This window comes from Cherax quadricarinatus, chromosome 53 (genome assembly GCF_038502225.1).
Source record: "Cherax quadricarinatus isolate ZL_2023a chromosome 53, ASM3850222v1, whole genome shotgun sequence".
NCBI lineage: Eukaryota > Metazoa > Arthropoda > Malacostraca > Decapoda > Parastacidae > Cherax > Cherax quadricarinatus.
Window position 1 is genome coordinate 24,946,308 of NC_091344.1, and position 17,303 is coordinate 24,963,610.

At 37.5% G+C, this 17,303-nt stretch overlaps 1 protein-coding gene across 4 annotated transcripts in view; it reads right to left on the reverse strand.

Annotated features, from left to right (window-relative positions):
* Positions 1-3,531: 3,531 nt before the first annotated feature.
* LOC128692299 (serine/threonine-protein kinase TNNI3K-like) overlaps positions 3,532-17,303 on the reverse strand; it is a 39,404-nt gene continuing 25,632 nt past the window's right edge. For 3 of the 4 annotated variants that reach the window (XM_070096483.1, XM_070096486.1, XM_070096485.1), the window contains 6 exons: positions 15,099-15,296; positions 12,965-13,081; positions 11,833-11,957; positions 10,964-11,066; positions 9,301-9,511; positions 3,532-5,366 (listed from right to left, as the gene is read on the reverse strand). In XM_070096483.1, the coding sequence (XP_069952584.1) occupies positions 5,170-5,366; positions 9,301-9,511; positions 10,964-11,066; positions 11,833-11,957; positions 12,965-13,081; positions 15,099-15,296 (951 nt within the window). In that variant the 3' untranslated portion in view covers positions 3,532-5,169. The remainder of the gene's footprint in view (positions 5,367-9,300; positions 9,512-10,963; positions 11,067-11,832; positions 11,958-12,964; positions 13,082-15,098; positions 15,297-17,303) is intronic. The other variant, XM_070096484.1, reaches the window with a different exon arrangement.

Below are 17,303 nucleotides of genomic sequence, written 5' to 3' on the forward strand. Positions count from 1 at the left end.
CAGGTCCCAAATACCATTCGTCTCCATTCACTCCTATCGAACACACTCATACACGCCTGCTGGAAGTCCAAGCCCCTCGCCCACAAAACATCCCTTACCCCTTCCTTCAAACCTTTTCGAGGATGACCCCTACCCCGCCTTCCTTCTCCTACAGATTTAAATGCTCTCCATGTCATTCTACTTTGATCCATTCTCTCTAAATTACCAAACCACCTCAACAACCCCTCTTCAGCCCTCTGACTAATACTTTTATTAACTCCACACCTTCTCCTAATTTCCACATTCCGAATTTTCTGCATAATATTTACACCACACATTGCCCTTAGACAGGACATCACTGCCTCCAACCGCCTCCTCGCTGCTGCATTCACAACCCAAGCTTCACACCCATATAAGAGTGTTGGTACTACTATACTTTCATACATTCCCTTCTTTGCCTCCATAGATAACGTTTTTAGACTCCACATATACCTCAACGCACCACTCACCTTTTTTCCTTCATCAATTCTACGATTAACCTCATCCTTCATAAATCCATCCGCCGACACGTCAACTCCCAAGTATCTGAAAACATTCACTTCTTCCATACTCCTCCTTCCCAATTTGATATCCAGTTTTTCTTTATCTAAATCATTTGATACCCTCATCACCTTACTCTTTTCTATGTTCACTTTCAACCTTTACACACACTCCCAAACTCATCCACTTACCTTTGCAATTTTTCTTTAGAATCTCCCATAAGCACAGTATCATCAGCAAAAAGTAACTGTGTCAATTCCCATTTTGTATTTGATTCCCCATAATTTAATCCCACCCCTCTCCCGAACACCCTAGCATTTACTTCTTTTACAACCCCATCTATAAATATATTAAACAACCATGGTGACATTACACATCCCTGTCTAAGACCTACTTTTACCGGGAAGTAGTCTCCCTCTCTTCTACACACCCTAACCTGAGCCTCACTATCCTCATAAAAACTCTTTACAGCATTTAGTAACTTACCACCTATTCCATATACTTGCAACATCTGCCACATTGCTTCCCTATCCACTCTAGCATATTTTTTTTTTTTTTCAACAAGTCGGCCGTCTCCCACCGAGGCAGGGTGACCCAAAAAAGAGAAAGAAAATCCCCAAAAAGAAAATACTTTCATCATCATTCAACACTTTCACCACACTCACACATTATCACTGTTTTTTGCAGAGGTGCTCAGAATACAACAGTTTAGAAGCATATACGTATAAAGATATAAAGATATTGGCAGTTTGGAGGGGTATGTTGTGTATCTTTATACGTATATGCTTCTAAACTGTTGTATTCTGAGCACCTCTGCAAAAGCAGTGATAATGTGTGTGTGGTGAAAGTGTTGAATGATGATGAAAGTATTTTCTTTTTGGGGATTTTCTTTCTTTTTTGGGTCACCCTGCCTCGGTGGGAGACGGCCGACTTGTTGAAAAAAAAAAAAACGTATAAAGATACACAACATATCCCTCCAAACTTTTCTAAATCCATAAATGCAATAAAAACTTCCCTACCTTTTTCTAAATACTGTTCACATATATGCTTCAATGTAAACACTTGATCTACACATCCCCTACCCACTCTGAAACCTCCTTGCTCATCCGCAATCCTACATTCTGTCTTACCTCTAATTCTTTCAATTATAACTCTACCGTACGCTTTTCCTGGTATAATCAATAAACTTATTCCTCTATAATTTTTACAGTCTCTTTTGTCCCCTTTCCCTTTATATAAAGGGACTATACATGCTCTCTGCCAGTCCCTAGGTAAGAAGTACTAGATAAGAAGTACAAGAATATTATTATTATATATTATTATTATTATTATTATTATTATATAGCCAGACTTGAGTCCTGGAAATGGGAAGTACAATGCCTGCACTTTAAAGGAGGGGTTTTAGGATATTAGCAGTTTGGAGGGGTATGTTGTGTATCTTTATACGTATATGCTTCTAAACTGTTGTGTTCTGAGCACCTCTGCAAAAACAGTGATTATGTGTGAGTGAGGTGAAAGTGTTGTATGATGATGAAAGTATTTTCTTTTTGGGGATTTTCTTTCTTTTTGGGTCACCCTGCCTCGGTGGGAGACGGCCGACTTGTTGAAAAAAAAAAAAAAAAGAATATTAGCATGTTTCCTACAGAGAAATATTTCTTTGAAAAAATTAAAAGACCTGCTGGTTCCCGAGTGTGTGCCTTTTCTGTAAACAAAATTCTTTGTCATACACTAAACTTTAAATTGAATTTTGAAAAATATATAAAGTTGATGTAAACCTGGTACAGTGGACCCCCGGTTAACGATATTTTTTCACTCCAGAAGTATGTTCAGGTGCCAGTACTGACCGAATTTGTTCCCATAAGAAATATCGTGAAGTAGATTAGTCCATTTCAGACCCCCAAACATACACGTACAAACGCACTTACATAAATACACTTACATAATTGGTCGCATTCGGAGGTAATCGTTATGCGGGGGTCCACTGTATATGATACCAACAAGCTATGGCTATAAACACATAAGTGAACACTTAAGACGTTATGTATGTGTGTCAGTCTTGGAACCCAGGATGTGAATGTATTCATAAGACATTTTATTAAGTGTTTACTCATGACTTTAATACACTTAGAATTTCCTATTTCTTATTCTTTCTTATTATATTACCCCTAAATGTGCCTTTCTGCATTACCTGTATCTTGTGTTGCTCACTTGAGCAGAGTTAAATTTTTCTTCTTAGCTCAAGCAGCTTGTAATTTCTTAACTTGATATCCACACTAATACTTAGAATTCTAACTTTTTATTCATTTTTCAAAAAATTGATCACATTCTTTGTACATTATTCAGAAGGATGTGGCACTTTTAAAATCTTCCTTAATCATATAGCTGTGAATGAGTTTACATTGTGAACTATATTAGCAGATACTCAAATGGTTTGCCGAATAATTTTTTTAACCAACAGAGGGAATAGTTGTCACTCAGTTTTATGTAAATGATCTAGTTAAAGGTTGTTTTTACTCAAGGGAGTAATTAAGAGAGAATATAAAGTTGAATTTAAAATTTATTAAGAAAGAAATAGGTAAATATTTTTTTAAAATAGATAAGATGAAGCTTGATAATGTGGCAGATGAGTGCATGGAGATGCTGACTGATCATTCCAAGGAAAGAACAGATACTCTTAGGAAAAGAACTGCCTTGTCTTACAAGGTAGTGCTTCTGTGGGAAAACCAAAACTTATGAATATTGATTTTTTTTAATTACAAGTGTTGAGATAATAATGTGTCGAGACAATAAAACCTATTATGTACTTGAGGCAATGTGATCCAAATCTTTCAGGTGACGTGCGTGCTTTATCATTTTATACATCCAGTATGTATTAAATACTTTGTAAAATAACTATTTTTGCAATTTTCTCATTATTTACAATGGATTACAAAATAAAAGATAGCAGATTCACCTATGTTTTATTTATATCTCCCCCCCCCCCCAAAAAAAAAAAAAAAAAAAAATATGACTTCCAAGAAACTGTGAAACAAGGCAAAAAGAAAAAGATTATATCTCTTCAATTTCATATAAAAATTTTAATTTTTTATCTTAATTTGTACAGTAGAGGATTTTGGGGTGCTTTATGACCCTTATAGGTTTAGCACTCATTATATAAAAAAAAAAGAGAGGATTATGGTGAAGCCACAGATAAACAGTGTTCAAGGGCAAAACTGGAATGGACAGACAAGTTTTTTGTATATATGTACTAGAATATATATCAACCCTTAGATTCTTTGCCCCCCAAAACACCCCCTTAACCCTTAAACGTTCAAATTCGTAGTGCTACAAAAGTAGATCTACTTTTTTTTACATATTTTCAAATATAACAAAAAAAAATGTAGATAAAAGTTTTTTTTACACATTTTCACATGTAAAATAAAAAAAAAAGATCTACATTTTTTTACATACTTTCAGATGTTGAAAAAACGTATATATACGTTTGGACCATTTAAGGGTTAAATTTATGCATAAATTGGCCACTACCATAGAGAGAGTTGCTGAATCGAAGGTACTGGTGGTGGGATTCCTGAGTGGTTCATCAGAACTAATATACATATTTTTAGAATTTAAAATGCCTTTCTTTATATGGTTTAACAAGCCACAAAGGCTGCTACCTTAACTTGCCAGCTGCTAAGACTAGTGTTATGAATAGTAACAATGTTGGGAAATGATTGATGTACAAAAAAAACCATAATTACATACATAATTACATTTCTAAAAACAAAAAAAAAAAAAAAAAAAATCAAATCTCCAATTGGAGCTTTGTCACCCCTCTCCCTCCACCTGACCATTTTAAATGGGATAAATAAGTGAAGAGTGAACTATCATGAAAGAATAGCCACATGTTCAGATGTCATAACCTCTCAGTTTTGGAAAGACTATAACATCTCTAGGAATCTGCACCAACTGATGATGTATATCTACCTAGACGTCAACTTCTATTAGAAGATATAGCCTTGATATATACTAGAATGTGAATTTATTATTGTTGTTGTTCTGAAATATAATAATAAGTGCTTAACTCCTGCAGACTCGAGTGTAAAAATTGCAAAAATTCTTAGGCAAATCTTTCACAAACATTAAATAAGTATTCAAATAATTTATAATGCCATAAGTTTACCATTAGTCCTTGCCAAGTATCCCAACAGTGTTTGCTGTAAATAGATCATCACTGTGCCTTTCTCAACCAAGAGAACAGTGGGACCTACTTCCTGGGCTCATTATGTGCCTTTGTATTCCTTCCAGTAATACAAGATGGGTTAGTGTATAAGGCTATGAAATTTAGAAATATTTAAACCGAGTTTAATAAAACTGACAACAAGTGAAGACCTATGAGGCTTCTATACAAACAGCTGCAGTTCTGTATGACCCTTATGGGTTTAGCACTTAGTTTTGATTGTAATAATAATAATATACAATCAGTTTCACTCCTAAATCAAAAATTAATGCACACTCATAGTGCCAGCAGCACACAAATATTATACTAAGTTTACTGATCCTCGGTAATTTTTTAAACTACCATGCTGCATGCTTGAACTCTGTCCTTTCCAATAAAAACAACCCTCTACGATGTTACTATCCATCACCCATACTCATTCATGATCAATGTCAGTAATTCTGTAACATGGACTTTCGATGTTTACTGAAAATGGGGGCAATACGATACTGATATGTATTTCCTTCTACATAACCATTATTATTCATACGACTTCTCAGCTCTTCAATTGTTGGATGTGAGGATTTGAATGCAGTCTGGCCTCGACTGGCTTCCTGTTCCCATCGGGTTCGCAGTGCTGTGACATGGCCTGAGGGAAAAAAAAATACATTAACATTTGCAACCAGTTTAGGAGGGTGTGTAAAAGAAGGAAGTTGAAAGTAAACATATTAAGGATTAAGATGATGAAAGCAGGAAAAAAAGTCAAGGCACATAAATCTAGTATGTATGCAAGGCGGTGTAGGGAATGTCCCAGGAAGGGTTAAAGGTTTTAAGTGATAGGGGCTTGAGCATCCAACAGGCATGTATGACTGTCTTAGACAGAGTTAGTAGAGAATGATTTTGAGGATATGATGTGCCACTGGAGTGTGAGCAAGATAGCATTTTTTAAATAAGTCATGGAACCAATTAGCCAGGTGATGACCATACTTAGGAGGAAGGGTATGGATGTTATTCAGAGAGTTATCTGAAGTGTGATGGCCATGCACTTCTGGAAAAATTACTAGAGTATGAGTGATTGTGAAAGTTTCTCTCTTTAGGTCTGCCTAACTTATCTTTTAATATCAAACTGGGAATAGACTGCTTATATAATTCCACACAATAAAGTGTTCACTAGAATAACCCTTAACTACAATTTTATTAACAATTCTAGACATGATTGCTAATGACATCTACAGGTGAACTTTGCCTTCAGTAAAATAAAATAACTAAAAATATTTCATTCTACGAGTAAATTTTGAAAAATAAAAAACATACACTTATGGTAAATAAGCAATTACATTCTACTAATAATATTTTTACCTCAATGGCCATCTCCCACCAAGAAATCAAGAAAAGCAAAAAAGCACAAATTAACAGATGAAACAACTACCAAGACTAACAGATTAAAAAATTGCACTAAAGTTTAATGAAAACACATTTCATCACCAAAACTACTTAGTATATAGTGAATATTCAAAGATCATGTCTGTGTTAATGACCATAAGGGTCCCATTTGGATTTATTTCTACTTAAAGCCTACCTCTCTTAGAAACAGTATGAGCCAACTGATCACCTGATGCCATTCAAAAGTCATTTCTCTTCTGCTGTGGTGTACAGATGCCATGTGAAGTGTGAATGTCTAACCTGTTCCGGTCATCAATTAGAATATCACAGCTGGGAAAGGAAATGGTAACCTAGGATCTTCCATGGTCCTTAACACAAATGTATATTTCCAGCATTCATAATGCAGTTTCCTAATGTGGAACCCTGGGGAGCACACTTGGAACTGCAGTATCCCACACCTACAATGAAGCTGTTAAGCAAGGCAAGAGCCCTTGCAAAAATGACTGATACAGGAACCTGAGAAGTGTGAAGGAGGAACAGTTTCTTTAGACACCAAAAGAACATGCCAGAAATGATACAAAAGATAATCTCTATGCTTGCCCTATGGACAGAATTGCCATCAAAATGCAGGAAGCCAAAGAAATAACATCCTGCAGGACCAGACCCCTGCCACTGCATACACACACTGGTACTAAAACAAATCATGCCAGGCAAGCATACTAGAATAATCACAAAGGACCAAGCCAGATTTTTTATTTTTTTCAACAAGTCGGCCATCTCCCACCAAGGCAAAGTGACTCAAAAAGAAAGAAAATCACCAAAAAGAAAATATTTTCATTATCATTCAACACTTTCACCTCACTCACACAATCACTGTCTGTCTTTGCAGAGGAGCCCAGATAGTAGGTTGGTAGACAGCAACCACCCAGGGAGGTACTACCATCCTGCCTGTAACTGTTTTACAAGATAGTACGATTGCTGGTGTCTGTTTTCTGTCTCATAAACATGCAAGATTTCAGGTACATCTTGCTACTTCTACTTACACTTAGGTCACACTACACATACATGTACAAGCATACATATACACACCCCTCTGGGTTTTCTTCTATTTTCTTTCTAGTTCTTCTTCTTGTTTATTTCCTCTTATCTCCATGGGGAAGTGGTACAGAATTCTTCCTCCGTAAGCCATGCATGTTGTAAGAGGCAACTAAAATGCCAGGGGCAAGGGGCTAGTAATCCCTTCTCCTGCACAGTTTACTAAATTTAAAGAGAGAAGCTTTTGTTTTTCTTTTTGGGCCACCCTGCCTCGGTGGGAAACGGCCGATTTGTTGAAAAAAAAAAAGTTATTGTTCCTATTGCTCTTCCTTTTATATCCATGGGGAAGTGGAATAAGAATCTTTCCTCTGTAAGCCACACATATTGTAAAAGTAACTAAAATGCTGAGAACAATGGGCTAGTAACCCCTTTTCCCGTATAGCATACTAAAAAAGAAAAAGAAAAAACCAAGCCAGATATACATATAAATAATCCACCAAAGACAGAGTCTGTCTTTTCACACAGAAATGTGCTCTTAATAGTTATACAGGAAGATGCACCTTGCTGCAGCACTAAGACTGATGAGTCACAGATAGGGAAGGGAGTACAGCTATCAGTGTTTAAAGACACAGCCACATCCAGCTAGAACACCCTTAGGAAGGTGAAGACCCTGGCTGAGTACCTCGGTGAGCATGTCCCAAAAAATGGAACAAGTGGCACAAAATTTATGTTCATAGACTTACTAGTGCTGTGGAGAAAAAGGTGCTCCAAGGAACTTCCCATTGTTGGTCAACAGTCGCAGGGATGCCAGGAGAAAAACGCTCAGCCACCAGGCCCCTGGCCAGACTCTGACAACGATCTGAAGGAATCCAGGGGCAAGATGACAGTGGGGTCTGCAGGAACAATAGGAGAGTACTGAAGAAAAGAATACCCAAGAAAGGCCTGCAGACATGTGGACAGATACTGTACCTCAGATGAGGTAAGGAGGCAAAAGGTGATTCCATCAAGAACACAAGTGATAACAAATGAACCTCGGATGGTGAACTGCATGCTCTTAAGGATGAGAGACATGGAAAACATGGGCCACCAAAACCTGAAAACCCACCATGCCCCTGGTATCATGGGCACATATGTAGGGATGAGAAAAACCCTCAAGCGAGCAGCTCCTACATAAGATGGAGACCCTCAGACATCAATGCCTGGATGTGAGAGAGAGAAAGAGGAGAATGGGATGATCACCAGGCTAGATTCTGATGCTAAGTAGAGGGATGTGGTCCAAAACTCATGCAGAGGGGCCCAGAGAAGATATGCCTTACAGAGGGTCCAGGAGGAAGCAATGACCCATAGGAATAGCTGCAGAATGATTTTAAAAAGAAGAGACCTGTTGAAAGGCCTTGATGATGCCTATAAATAGAGAAGGCAAAATGGGTCTTCTCCACCCAAGGTGATTAGCACTGTATGACCCTTAGAATTTAGTACTTAAACTGATTATAAGAATAATAGTGAAAATAATACCAGAGATGGCATTCCTAGATGACACTGGAGGCACAGTGAAAGTGCCACCCCATGGGGTGAATACAGGGTTTATCTACTATGAGAGAATCAAAGTCAGGCAGTAAGTAATCAACACAAGGCTCATCGATGCCACAAGTCCTATGGGTAGGTAGGGCATTATCATTACTGAGACATACACAGAACACTAAGGATGGATGCAGACAAAGACAATATTTCCAAAGCTGCCCACTTATGAGCAAATATGGAGCCAGCCACATTATAAACCAGCATAAGTGGAGAGGGTACGTGCTGACATGACAAAATTTGGGTGATAGTACCTGGACTTGGTCAGATTAACATGCTCTGCCTGCTTCCTGTGCATTACAACAAACAAGACTTTACCAGGACTAAGATAGATGCAGGCATGATATAATTCTAAACAGGCTCCCTGGGTCCTGCAAAAATACATGCTATAGGGTTTTAGCATCATTACATTAAACATGTACAGTATCAAAGTCCAACTGAAAACAATAGGGAAAATCAACTAGCCACATATCTAGTGGAAACAGCAGATTAAATGTAAGCAGCGTTAGGATCTAGGATGAGTGCAACTGACTACATACCATTCCAATACAATGAGTGCAGTAGGGAGGAAGAAGCTGGGGTCCTACCAGAAAGCTCTGAATTGGAGTGTTGAGAAGCATCAGGGGGAGTGGTGCTGCCTGTGGGTGAACCAAGAGAGCATGCAGCACAGCAGGCATGAAGGTTGTGGTGGTGAGGGTGTTGGTGGTGGTGATGGTGGTGGTGTGGGTGAACATGCTCCCGGCCATCCTGTAAAGCCAACTTCTGAGACTTGCACAAAGTTTCCAGTTCTTCTATAATCTGCACAAAGAGAGGCAAGAGGGTAAAGATAAAGCAGATGTATAACAGAAGTACTCACTAGCAGAGGGTGTAAGGATAAATGGTGAATCAGGTAAATGTACACAGTTGACACTATTGAAGCACTTAAGCACCTCTTGCATAGAAACACTCAAGCAATTCCTGTATGGAAGTACTCAAGAACTCTCTACATGGAAGCAAAAAGTAATCATTGTATGAAAACCAAGGATGAGCATATGCAGGATGAGGCTAAATTCAAGACGAGGTTAATTTATCACAACAGACATGAGATCTCTAAAAAGCACTCCCCCAATATTAAATGACTTAGTGTGCCGGCAAAGCCAAAAGCACTGCCTGAGAGTAATTACAGTGAAAGAATTTTTTTTTTTACAAACTGGCCATCTCCCACCCACGTTGGGTAACCCAAAAAAGGGAAAATATATTCATGGCAGGTGAGTTTTAGGACTCATCTGCCATGATTTCAAGTCATTTGCAGTCACATGTTGGTATCTGCCATTAAGGTATGCTTGGGAAAGTTTTGGTTGATATAGATTTATTAAATAATGCTGCAATAATAGGTGGTAGCACATGAACAGTTTTACTATACAAGACGCCCTAACTTGGGCATGAGAGTTTGGGCTCTTGTGGGCTAGAACTGATTCTATAGATGAGAAGTTTAGTTTATTTACTGGATGGCGAGGTCACTTGATTTAGTTGTCACAAGTTCTTTGTTCTTACCAAATTTACTTGAACTCAGTATCTGAAGGTGTTCTTTATATCTTTGTCACATCAAAGAGAGAGGAGGATAAGTCCACTTCCTCAGGTGATGAGCCCCTCACTAGAATCAAGGTACTGCCCTTGAGAGGGGAGTATATCTGGAGGGTGTACCGGGAATCAATGCCCCCGTAGCCTGGTCTGTGACCAGGCCTTGCAGTGGATCAGCGTCTAATCAACCAGGCTGTTACTGTTGACTACACGCAAACCGACATATGAACCACAGCCTAGCTGGTCAGGTACTGACTTGAGGTGCCATTCCAGCTTCCTCTTGAAGACAGTCAGGGGTCTACCAGTAATCCCCCTTATACATGCTGAGAGGCAGTTGTGTGGGGGGGTGCCAAAACTTACAAAAATGATACTTGTTGGGAACCAGCTTGGAGACACATGGTGCAAGGAAATGGTTAAGAAATGTAAGATAATAAGATAATGCAAGATAATAAGGATTGGGCCAAAGGAAGGTACTTCCAATTTCTTGGATCAAGAGTCCTTCACCAAGAGCCTTCAGTGCTTGAACAAGACCTTCAGTTACATAATCAGTGTGATGCACAGATTAGGGAATATTTTATGGCAAAATAGTTTCAGTGGCAATTCCACAATAGTCACTGTGGGCAGCACTTTCTGATTTAACTAATATTGCAGAGAGAGAGAGTGGTCACCTACATGGCTTGTCATACATACCTGAGAAAAATCTGGCCGTTCCTCTGGAACCTTGTGCCAAGCTTTTTCAAGAAGTACTGACACTTCCACTGGGAAGGCTAATTCAAGAGGAGGTCGACTGTGCCTGTGAGCAAAAGATAAGTCAGTGATAACCTACAGATTCCTATTTAGATGACCTATATGGAAATACAGGAAAGGATTGTGGCACTGGCACAATTTCAGAAAAGTTAACTTGAAATATAATCTGAAGGGTATATACAGTGAGGGTTTTATTTTAATCCCTACTTAGTGACACAAGTATCCATATTGGTGGTGTGCAGGTAACATCCAGGCATAATGACCCTTGTGTAGTTCACAGGCTTCAAACCTAATAAACCAGAGAATGTGAAAGATAATTTGAATGCCAAAAGTCTGTTGTAAGATAGGAAATCCACTATGCAAAATAAAATGTTAAGGAGAAAGTTTACCATGTATCATAACTAAAGGTAAGTGCAAATATAGTGACTAATGTTTAAACAAAATCATGTAATGTTTTAATTAATGAAGGTAGAGAAAAACAGTGAATATTTAATGTCTGAGAAAACTGGTATAATAGTGTTTTTCATAAGGTATCATACAAAAACAATGAGTAAATTATACATCAGTAATGTTTTGTTTATAATGCTAATAGAATAATTCTAAAGTACTAGGATGCTCATCTTAATCCTTTCTCATGGGTAGTGCAGTGTGTGATGCCATTGCCTCTGACCAGTGATAACTGACAGACCCCTGAGAATACGAGATATCACAGATTTTTCCCTCTAGAAAAACTTTAATTTTATGAATATACACAAAATGAATGGTGGGGCCTTGCTGCACTGCACTCACAAAATAAGATTTCTATAACTCACTTGTAAGCCATGTCAGCAGCAGCAGCAGCAGGTTTCAAGTGAGCAAAAGGTAACTCAGAGGCCAATAGTTCCCACAAACACAGCCCAAAGGAGAATACATCAGCTTTGATGGAGTATCTTGTACACTGTAGAGAAATCTATGCATTAGCACAATACTAATTGAATAAAACAGTGGAACAAAAGTACTGTGCATACATGCATTTACTAATTTATTCTCCACCATCAAAAGTAGCACAGTTCCCACAAAAGACATCATTGACACGTTATCATTTTACACTATCTTACATAAAAAAATATTAATAAAAGGAGAAATTAAACAAAGAGCTAAAAAGCTTACTTTATTCTTCCAATCTAATGTTGGCTCATTCCACCTTTAGTTTAAATCACTTGTTTAATTACTGTCCCACTCATCTGGCTATTTCACCATTACTGTGTCCTTACCAGGTCCTAAATATAATCCTTCTCTTCTATACTAAGCTTACAGGGCCCCATTAAGATCACTGGTAAGCAAAATATAGGCTGCCAAACAATCCAGTAGTCAAGCAAGAGCACAGGAAAATGCAGCCTCCCACAGCAACTCTGCAGTAACTGAGGGTGAGAGATAGATTGAAGTTGCTGCTAGTAAATGGATCACCCTCAGTGACATTGCCAACAGGCTGTCTAATGCAAGAGGAAAGAACAAAACATTGAAATTTGTTGATTTATTTTTTGCCTTTTCAATGAGACGATTTATTTTGTGGGCACTGTGATACAGTAAAATTTAAAAAATAAATAAAATAAAATAAAGTAAAATAAAACAATAATACATACATTTGTCCTCGAAGATTTGTCAAGTTATACCATGAATTAAAGAAAGAGCCTAGACTTCACCTTACAAAACAGACAAAGCACATACGATAGTAATTATGGACAAGGTAGATTATAGTGGAAAAATGAACATGTTATTAGAAGACAGGGGAGCTTACATGCCCCTTAAGGTCCCTATTGTTACCACATTTCTTTTCCACATTATTTGCTCCATTCAGGTCTTCTGTACAAATGACTACTGAATAATGGTAAACACCAAATAAGAAATTTTCATACAGTCGATAATCTACTATTATTATTATTATTTATAGAGTAATTAAGTTACCTGTGTAAACACTTCAGGAGCCATCCAGCGAAGATTACCAGGCTGTTTTGTCATATTTTCCTCAAAGATGTTACGCACAAATCGTGACTCTCCAAAGTCAGCAACTCTAGCACGGCACTGCCGAGAATTGAAGCATAATTTATTAAAAAACGAATACTAACAGATTTTACGTACTATTACAATTATCATCATCAAAAGCAAGGAAATGTTTCTGTCTTCTCCCTCCTTCCTTTCCCTATTCCTCTCCCTCTCCCTCCCTCCCTAAGGAACTATCTGCCTTCAATCAAGGCTGAGGGACTGATCACCTTAATATTACCTCTCCACTTCTATTGACTCCAGTGCTATATTCTCCTGCATTCAACCAAAGAAGCTTGTTATATAGGCACCATGTTTCAGCAATAAAAATACCCAAGTGTTACACAAGTCTTATTCATCAACATGTTCACTGATGATGCAAAGACTCTATGCAAATTAAGAAATGAAAGTGAATGAGTATACCCCCAAGAAGACCTGGACAAACTGAGCAAGTGGGATGACAATGATGCTGCCAAGCAACAGAAATAGGAGAAAACCACCACTTTACAAACTCACTCTTACCTCCCCCTCGCCTTCAACTTTAAAATTCACTTTAAAATACTTCCTTCATGCTTAACCCTTTCAGGGTCCCCAGGCCCTCTCCCAGACTTGTTCTCAGGGTTGGCCAAATTTCAAAAAAAAAAAAAAAAAAAAAAAATCTTATGAAAAGATAGAGAATCTTTTCCCAATCATAATGACACCAAAAGTATGAAATCTGATGGAAAACTTATGGAATTATGCTCTCGTGAAGTTAGCGGTCTCGACGATGTTTACACATCGGCGATTTTGCCCACTTTGAGCCCTATTTTCAGCCAATTCCAGTGTACTAGTCGGCAAAAATCATAACTATTTCACTAGAACTTCATTTTTTCTATCGAATGAGTACAAGAAACCACCCATTTACCGATTTCAACTATCCAATACAGTGATCAGAATTTAGCAATTTTGCCAATTTCACACAAATTTCAAAAGATGCCAATTTCCAAATAGGGTCCAGAATAAACAAGAAAGACATTCCTGGCACTAAAATAACATTTCCTCTGTTCATTAGTCACGTCCCAACGCCCCTCTTACATTCTTTTGCTTTCCACTTTGAATTTTTATTCTCACAAAAAATAGAAGATGTACTGTTATGCAGACTACTGCATTAGTGTAGAAATGGTATAAATAATATCGGCGCACTTGTGAAAGAATATTAGACTCACCAGTTGACGTGTATTGGACGCTTAGCATGATTTGTTTACTTTTGAACTTTGGTAAAAATCGAACATTTCTGCTACTTTGAGCTCAATTTCAAGGTACTTTTCATTGTAAAACCAGTCAAAATCATCTCAATTTCTGTAATATGTCTTCCATTCTATAAAAGGAGACCAGGAAAACTAGAATACAACAATAAATACCATACAAAAATACAGTGCAAAGTCGGTTTTAATCCAAAAACACGGTCGAAGTTTTTTTTTTCTCATTACGCAGTGTGTGCTGCAGGATTTTTTTTATACTACATACACTGACCACATAGACCCATTATTTCATATGTAGGCCTACCAGCTTTCTCTCACTAGATTTGAGGGCGCTAGAATTTAGGCATACTAGTACGTCAAAAACCCTGGTGCACAAGCCGTACTAGTACATCCGAAACCTTGAAAGGGTTAATATAAAGTAAGAGCTGTTGAAGTAAGAGGCAGGCATGATCAAGAAAGAATGCTGTCATTGCTTCCAGGCATCTTAAGAATCAGCTTCACTGTATATGAGAGTCTTGCTGGACAAGTTTTGCCCCCTTCCTTCTCTCAGTTCCTTAATTAAATTCAACACCTTGGGCACTCCCTTTCCTCATCATGCACACCTCATACTTCCTTCATACTTGCAACAGTCTACTTTTACAACAAATTTATGTTGAAGATTCATATATAGAAATGACACTTTCATTAATGTTTCAATGCATTTAGTTCTGGCTAAAACTAATACCCACTCATGTATCAGTTTAACAAGTCTTACAATGATGACTTCAAACACACAAAGAGTAAGAGCAATATAAAATATAAAGTACTGTACAACCAACCTCATTGTTGAGAAGAATATTATGCGAATTTAAATCTCGATGTATGATTGGTTGAGGGAGAGTATGAAGATAATGCATGCCTTTTGCCACATCTATAGCTATATTAAATCTTGTTATGGTATCAATAGATCTCTTCTGCTCATGTAATGTGCTGAACAAGGATCCCCCAGGAACAAATTCAGTTACAATTGCAAATTGCTGGAAAAAAGAAAAATGTTATTCCTACAGTTTTACAGACCTAACATTTATTGCATGGCATTTTTTTTTTAAATATCCAATGATGAATTAGTGCCAACTACAAGTTTGAGAATTTTGGAGAGATTAATATTTCAAAATTTTGCTGAAAAGGGAAGGAGAAAAAATAAATAAATGAAACAGTGTTCATTTGCCTGTGTTTAAAGGGACTGAGTTCTGCTCCTAGACATCTGTTAATCATTTATGACTAATATGAGACATCTCAACCCTATAAATTTTGTCCTACCTGTATTTGAACGTAATGTACAGAAGGAAAGAATTTCCTCTTATGGATCAGGTGTGGACAAGCCATTGCTAGTATGCTCCTTTCAGTTCATTCACTCATTCAATGCAGTTCAATGAGACACTATCCAAAACAAGAAGTAAACCTGGATAATGTCTCTCGAGCCACAGTGACTGAGCAAAAGAGCCACCTGTGGTTCACAAGCCATGGCTTGCCTATATCTGCTATAAATATTTACCTCAATTTGGTTTAGATTACATTTTTATCTCCTAATAATAGTATAACTACATGTTCATACTTTTAAACAGTCTGTACTATGATTATGTTCCCTTTAATGGTTGAACGATTTAATCCTTAAAGTTTACTTTAGTGTTTGTCTTTATAACAAGTAAGATAATACAGATTTTGTTTGATTTTTAACCCCAGAGGGTTAGCCACCCAGGATAACCCAAGAAAGCCAGTGCATCATCGAGGACCATGTCTTATTTTCATTGGGGTCCTTCAATCTTGTCCCCCAGGATGCAACCCATACCAGTCAACTAACACCCAGGTACATGCTTGCTAGATGAACAGGGACAGCAGTTGTAAGGAAACACACCCGGCAAGCACTGAACCACAGACAGTGTGTGTGAGGCAAGTGTTTTGCCTACCAGGCCATGAGATACTACAGTACCTGATCTTAGGAACTAATGTACACCTACCATCCGACTTACAACCGAGTTCGGTTCCGAGAAACCGGTTGTAAGTCGAAATGGTCGTAAGTCGAACTTTACTACTGAATATCAACAAAACATTTTTGTAATGACTTTATTTTATTGTTTTATATTGGTATTTCATGTTTTACTTTACTTTATATGCTGTTAGTAGTGTATTTTATACTGTAAGGTTTAGGATAAACACTGTGTACAACACAAATAGTTGTTTATTTCCCAGAAATTTGGCATAAAAAACACGGTCGTAAGTCGAGTGGTCATAAGTCGAGCAGGTCGTAAGTCGGATGGTAGGTGTACTCACCTAAAATGGTTGCAGGGGTTGATTCTCAGATCCTGAAACTGACTCTTAACTTGCTTCTCTCCAGAATCACTCCCACATAGCCTCTTGGACCCTATCATGCCTGCTCTTAAAACTATGTATGGAGCCTGCCTCCCCCACTTTCTCACCAAGATCATTTCACTTCCTGACCACTTTGAGACTGGAGATATACTTCCTAATATCCCTGTACTCACCTATTTGTGGTTGCAGGGGTTAATTCTTAGATCCTGGCCCCACCTCTTAACACACACATACATTTATTTATTTATTTATTTATTTATTTAAAAATTTGAGCACACATACAGAGGTACAACAAATACAGGTAAGAGCAGTATGCCAAAGCCACTTATACTATGCATAGCATTACGGGCTGGCTTAAAATTAACTTAAGATTAACTAAGCAATGATGAAATCAGTGATAAAACATTAATGTAAACAGGTTACTATAAAGCACAAGTGAGTATTACAAAGACAGGTCATATGGTTGTATGCATTGTTGTACATTCAATAGAATGGAGTATTCTGTTAGGTAGTGTATTTAAAAAATAATAAAGTTAGATTGGGTTTTAGGTTTAACATTTATGTGATATAATTGTGAGAAACATTTAAGATATACAATTTATAAGGTTCAGTTATTCAGTATTTATTTGGTTTTGGGTGAGTAAGTGATCTTTGAGAAGAGACTTGAATTTATA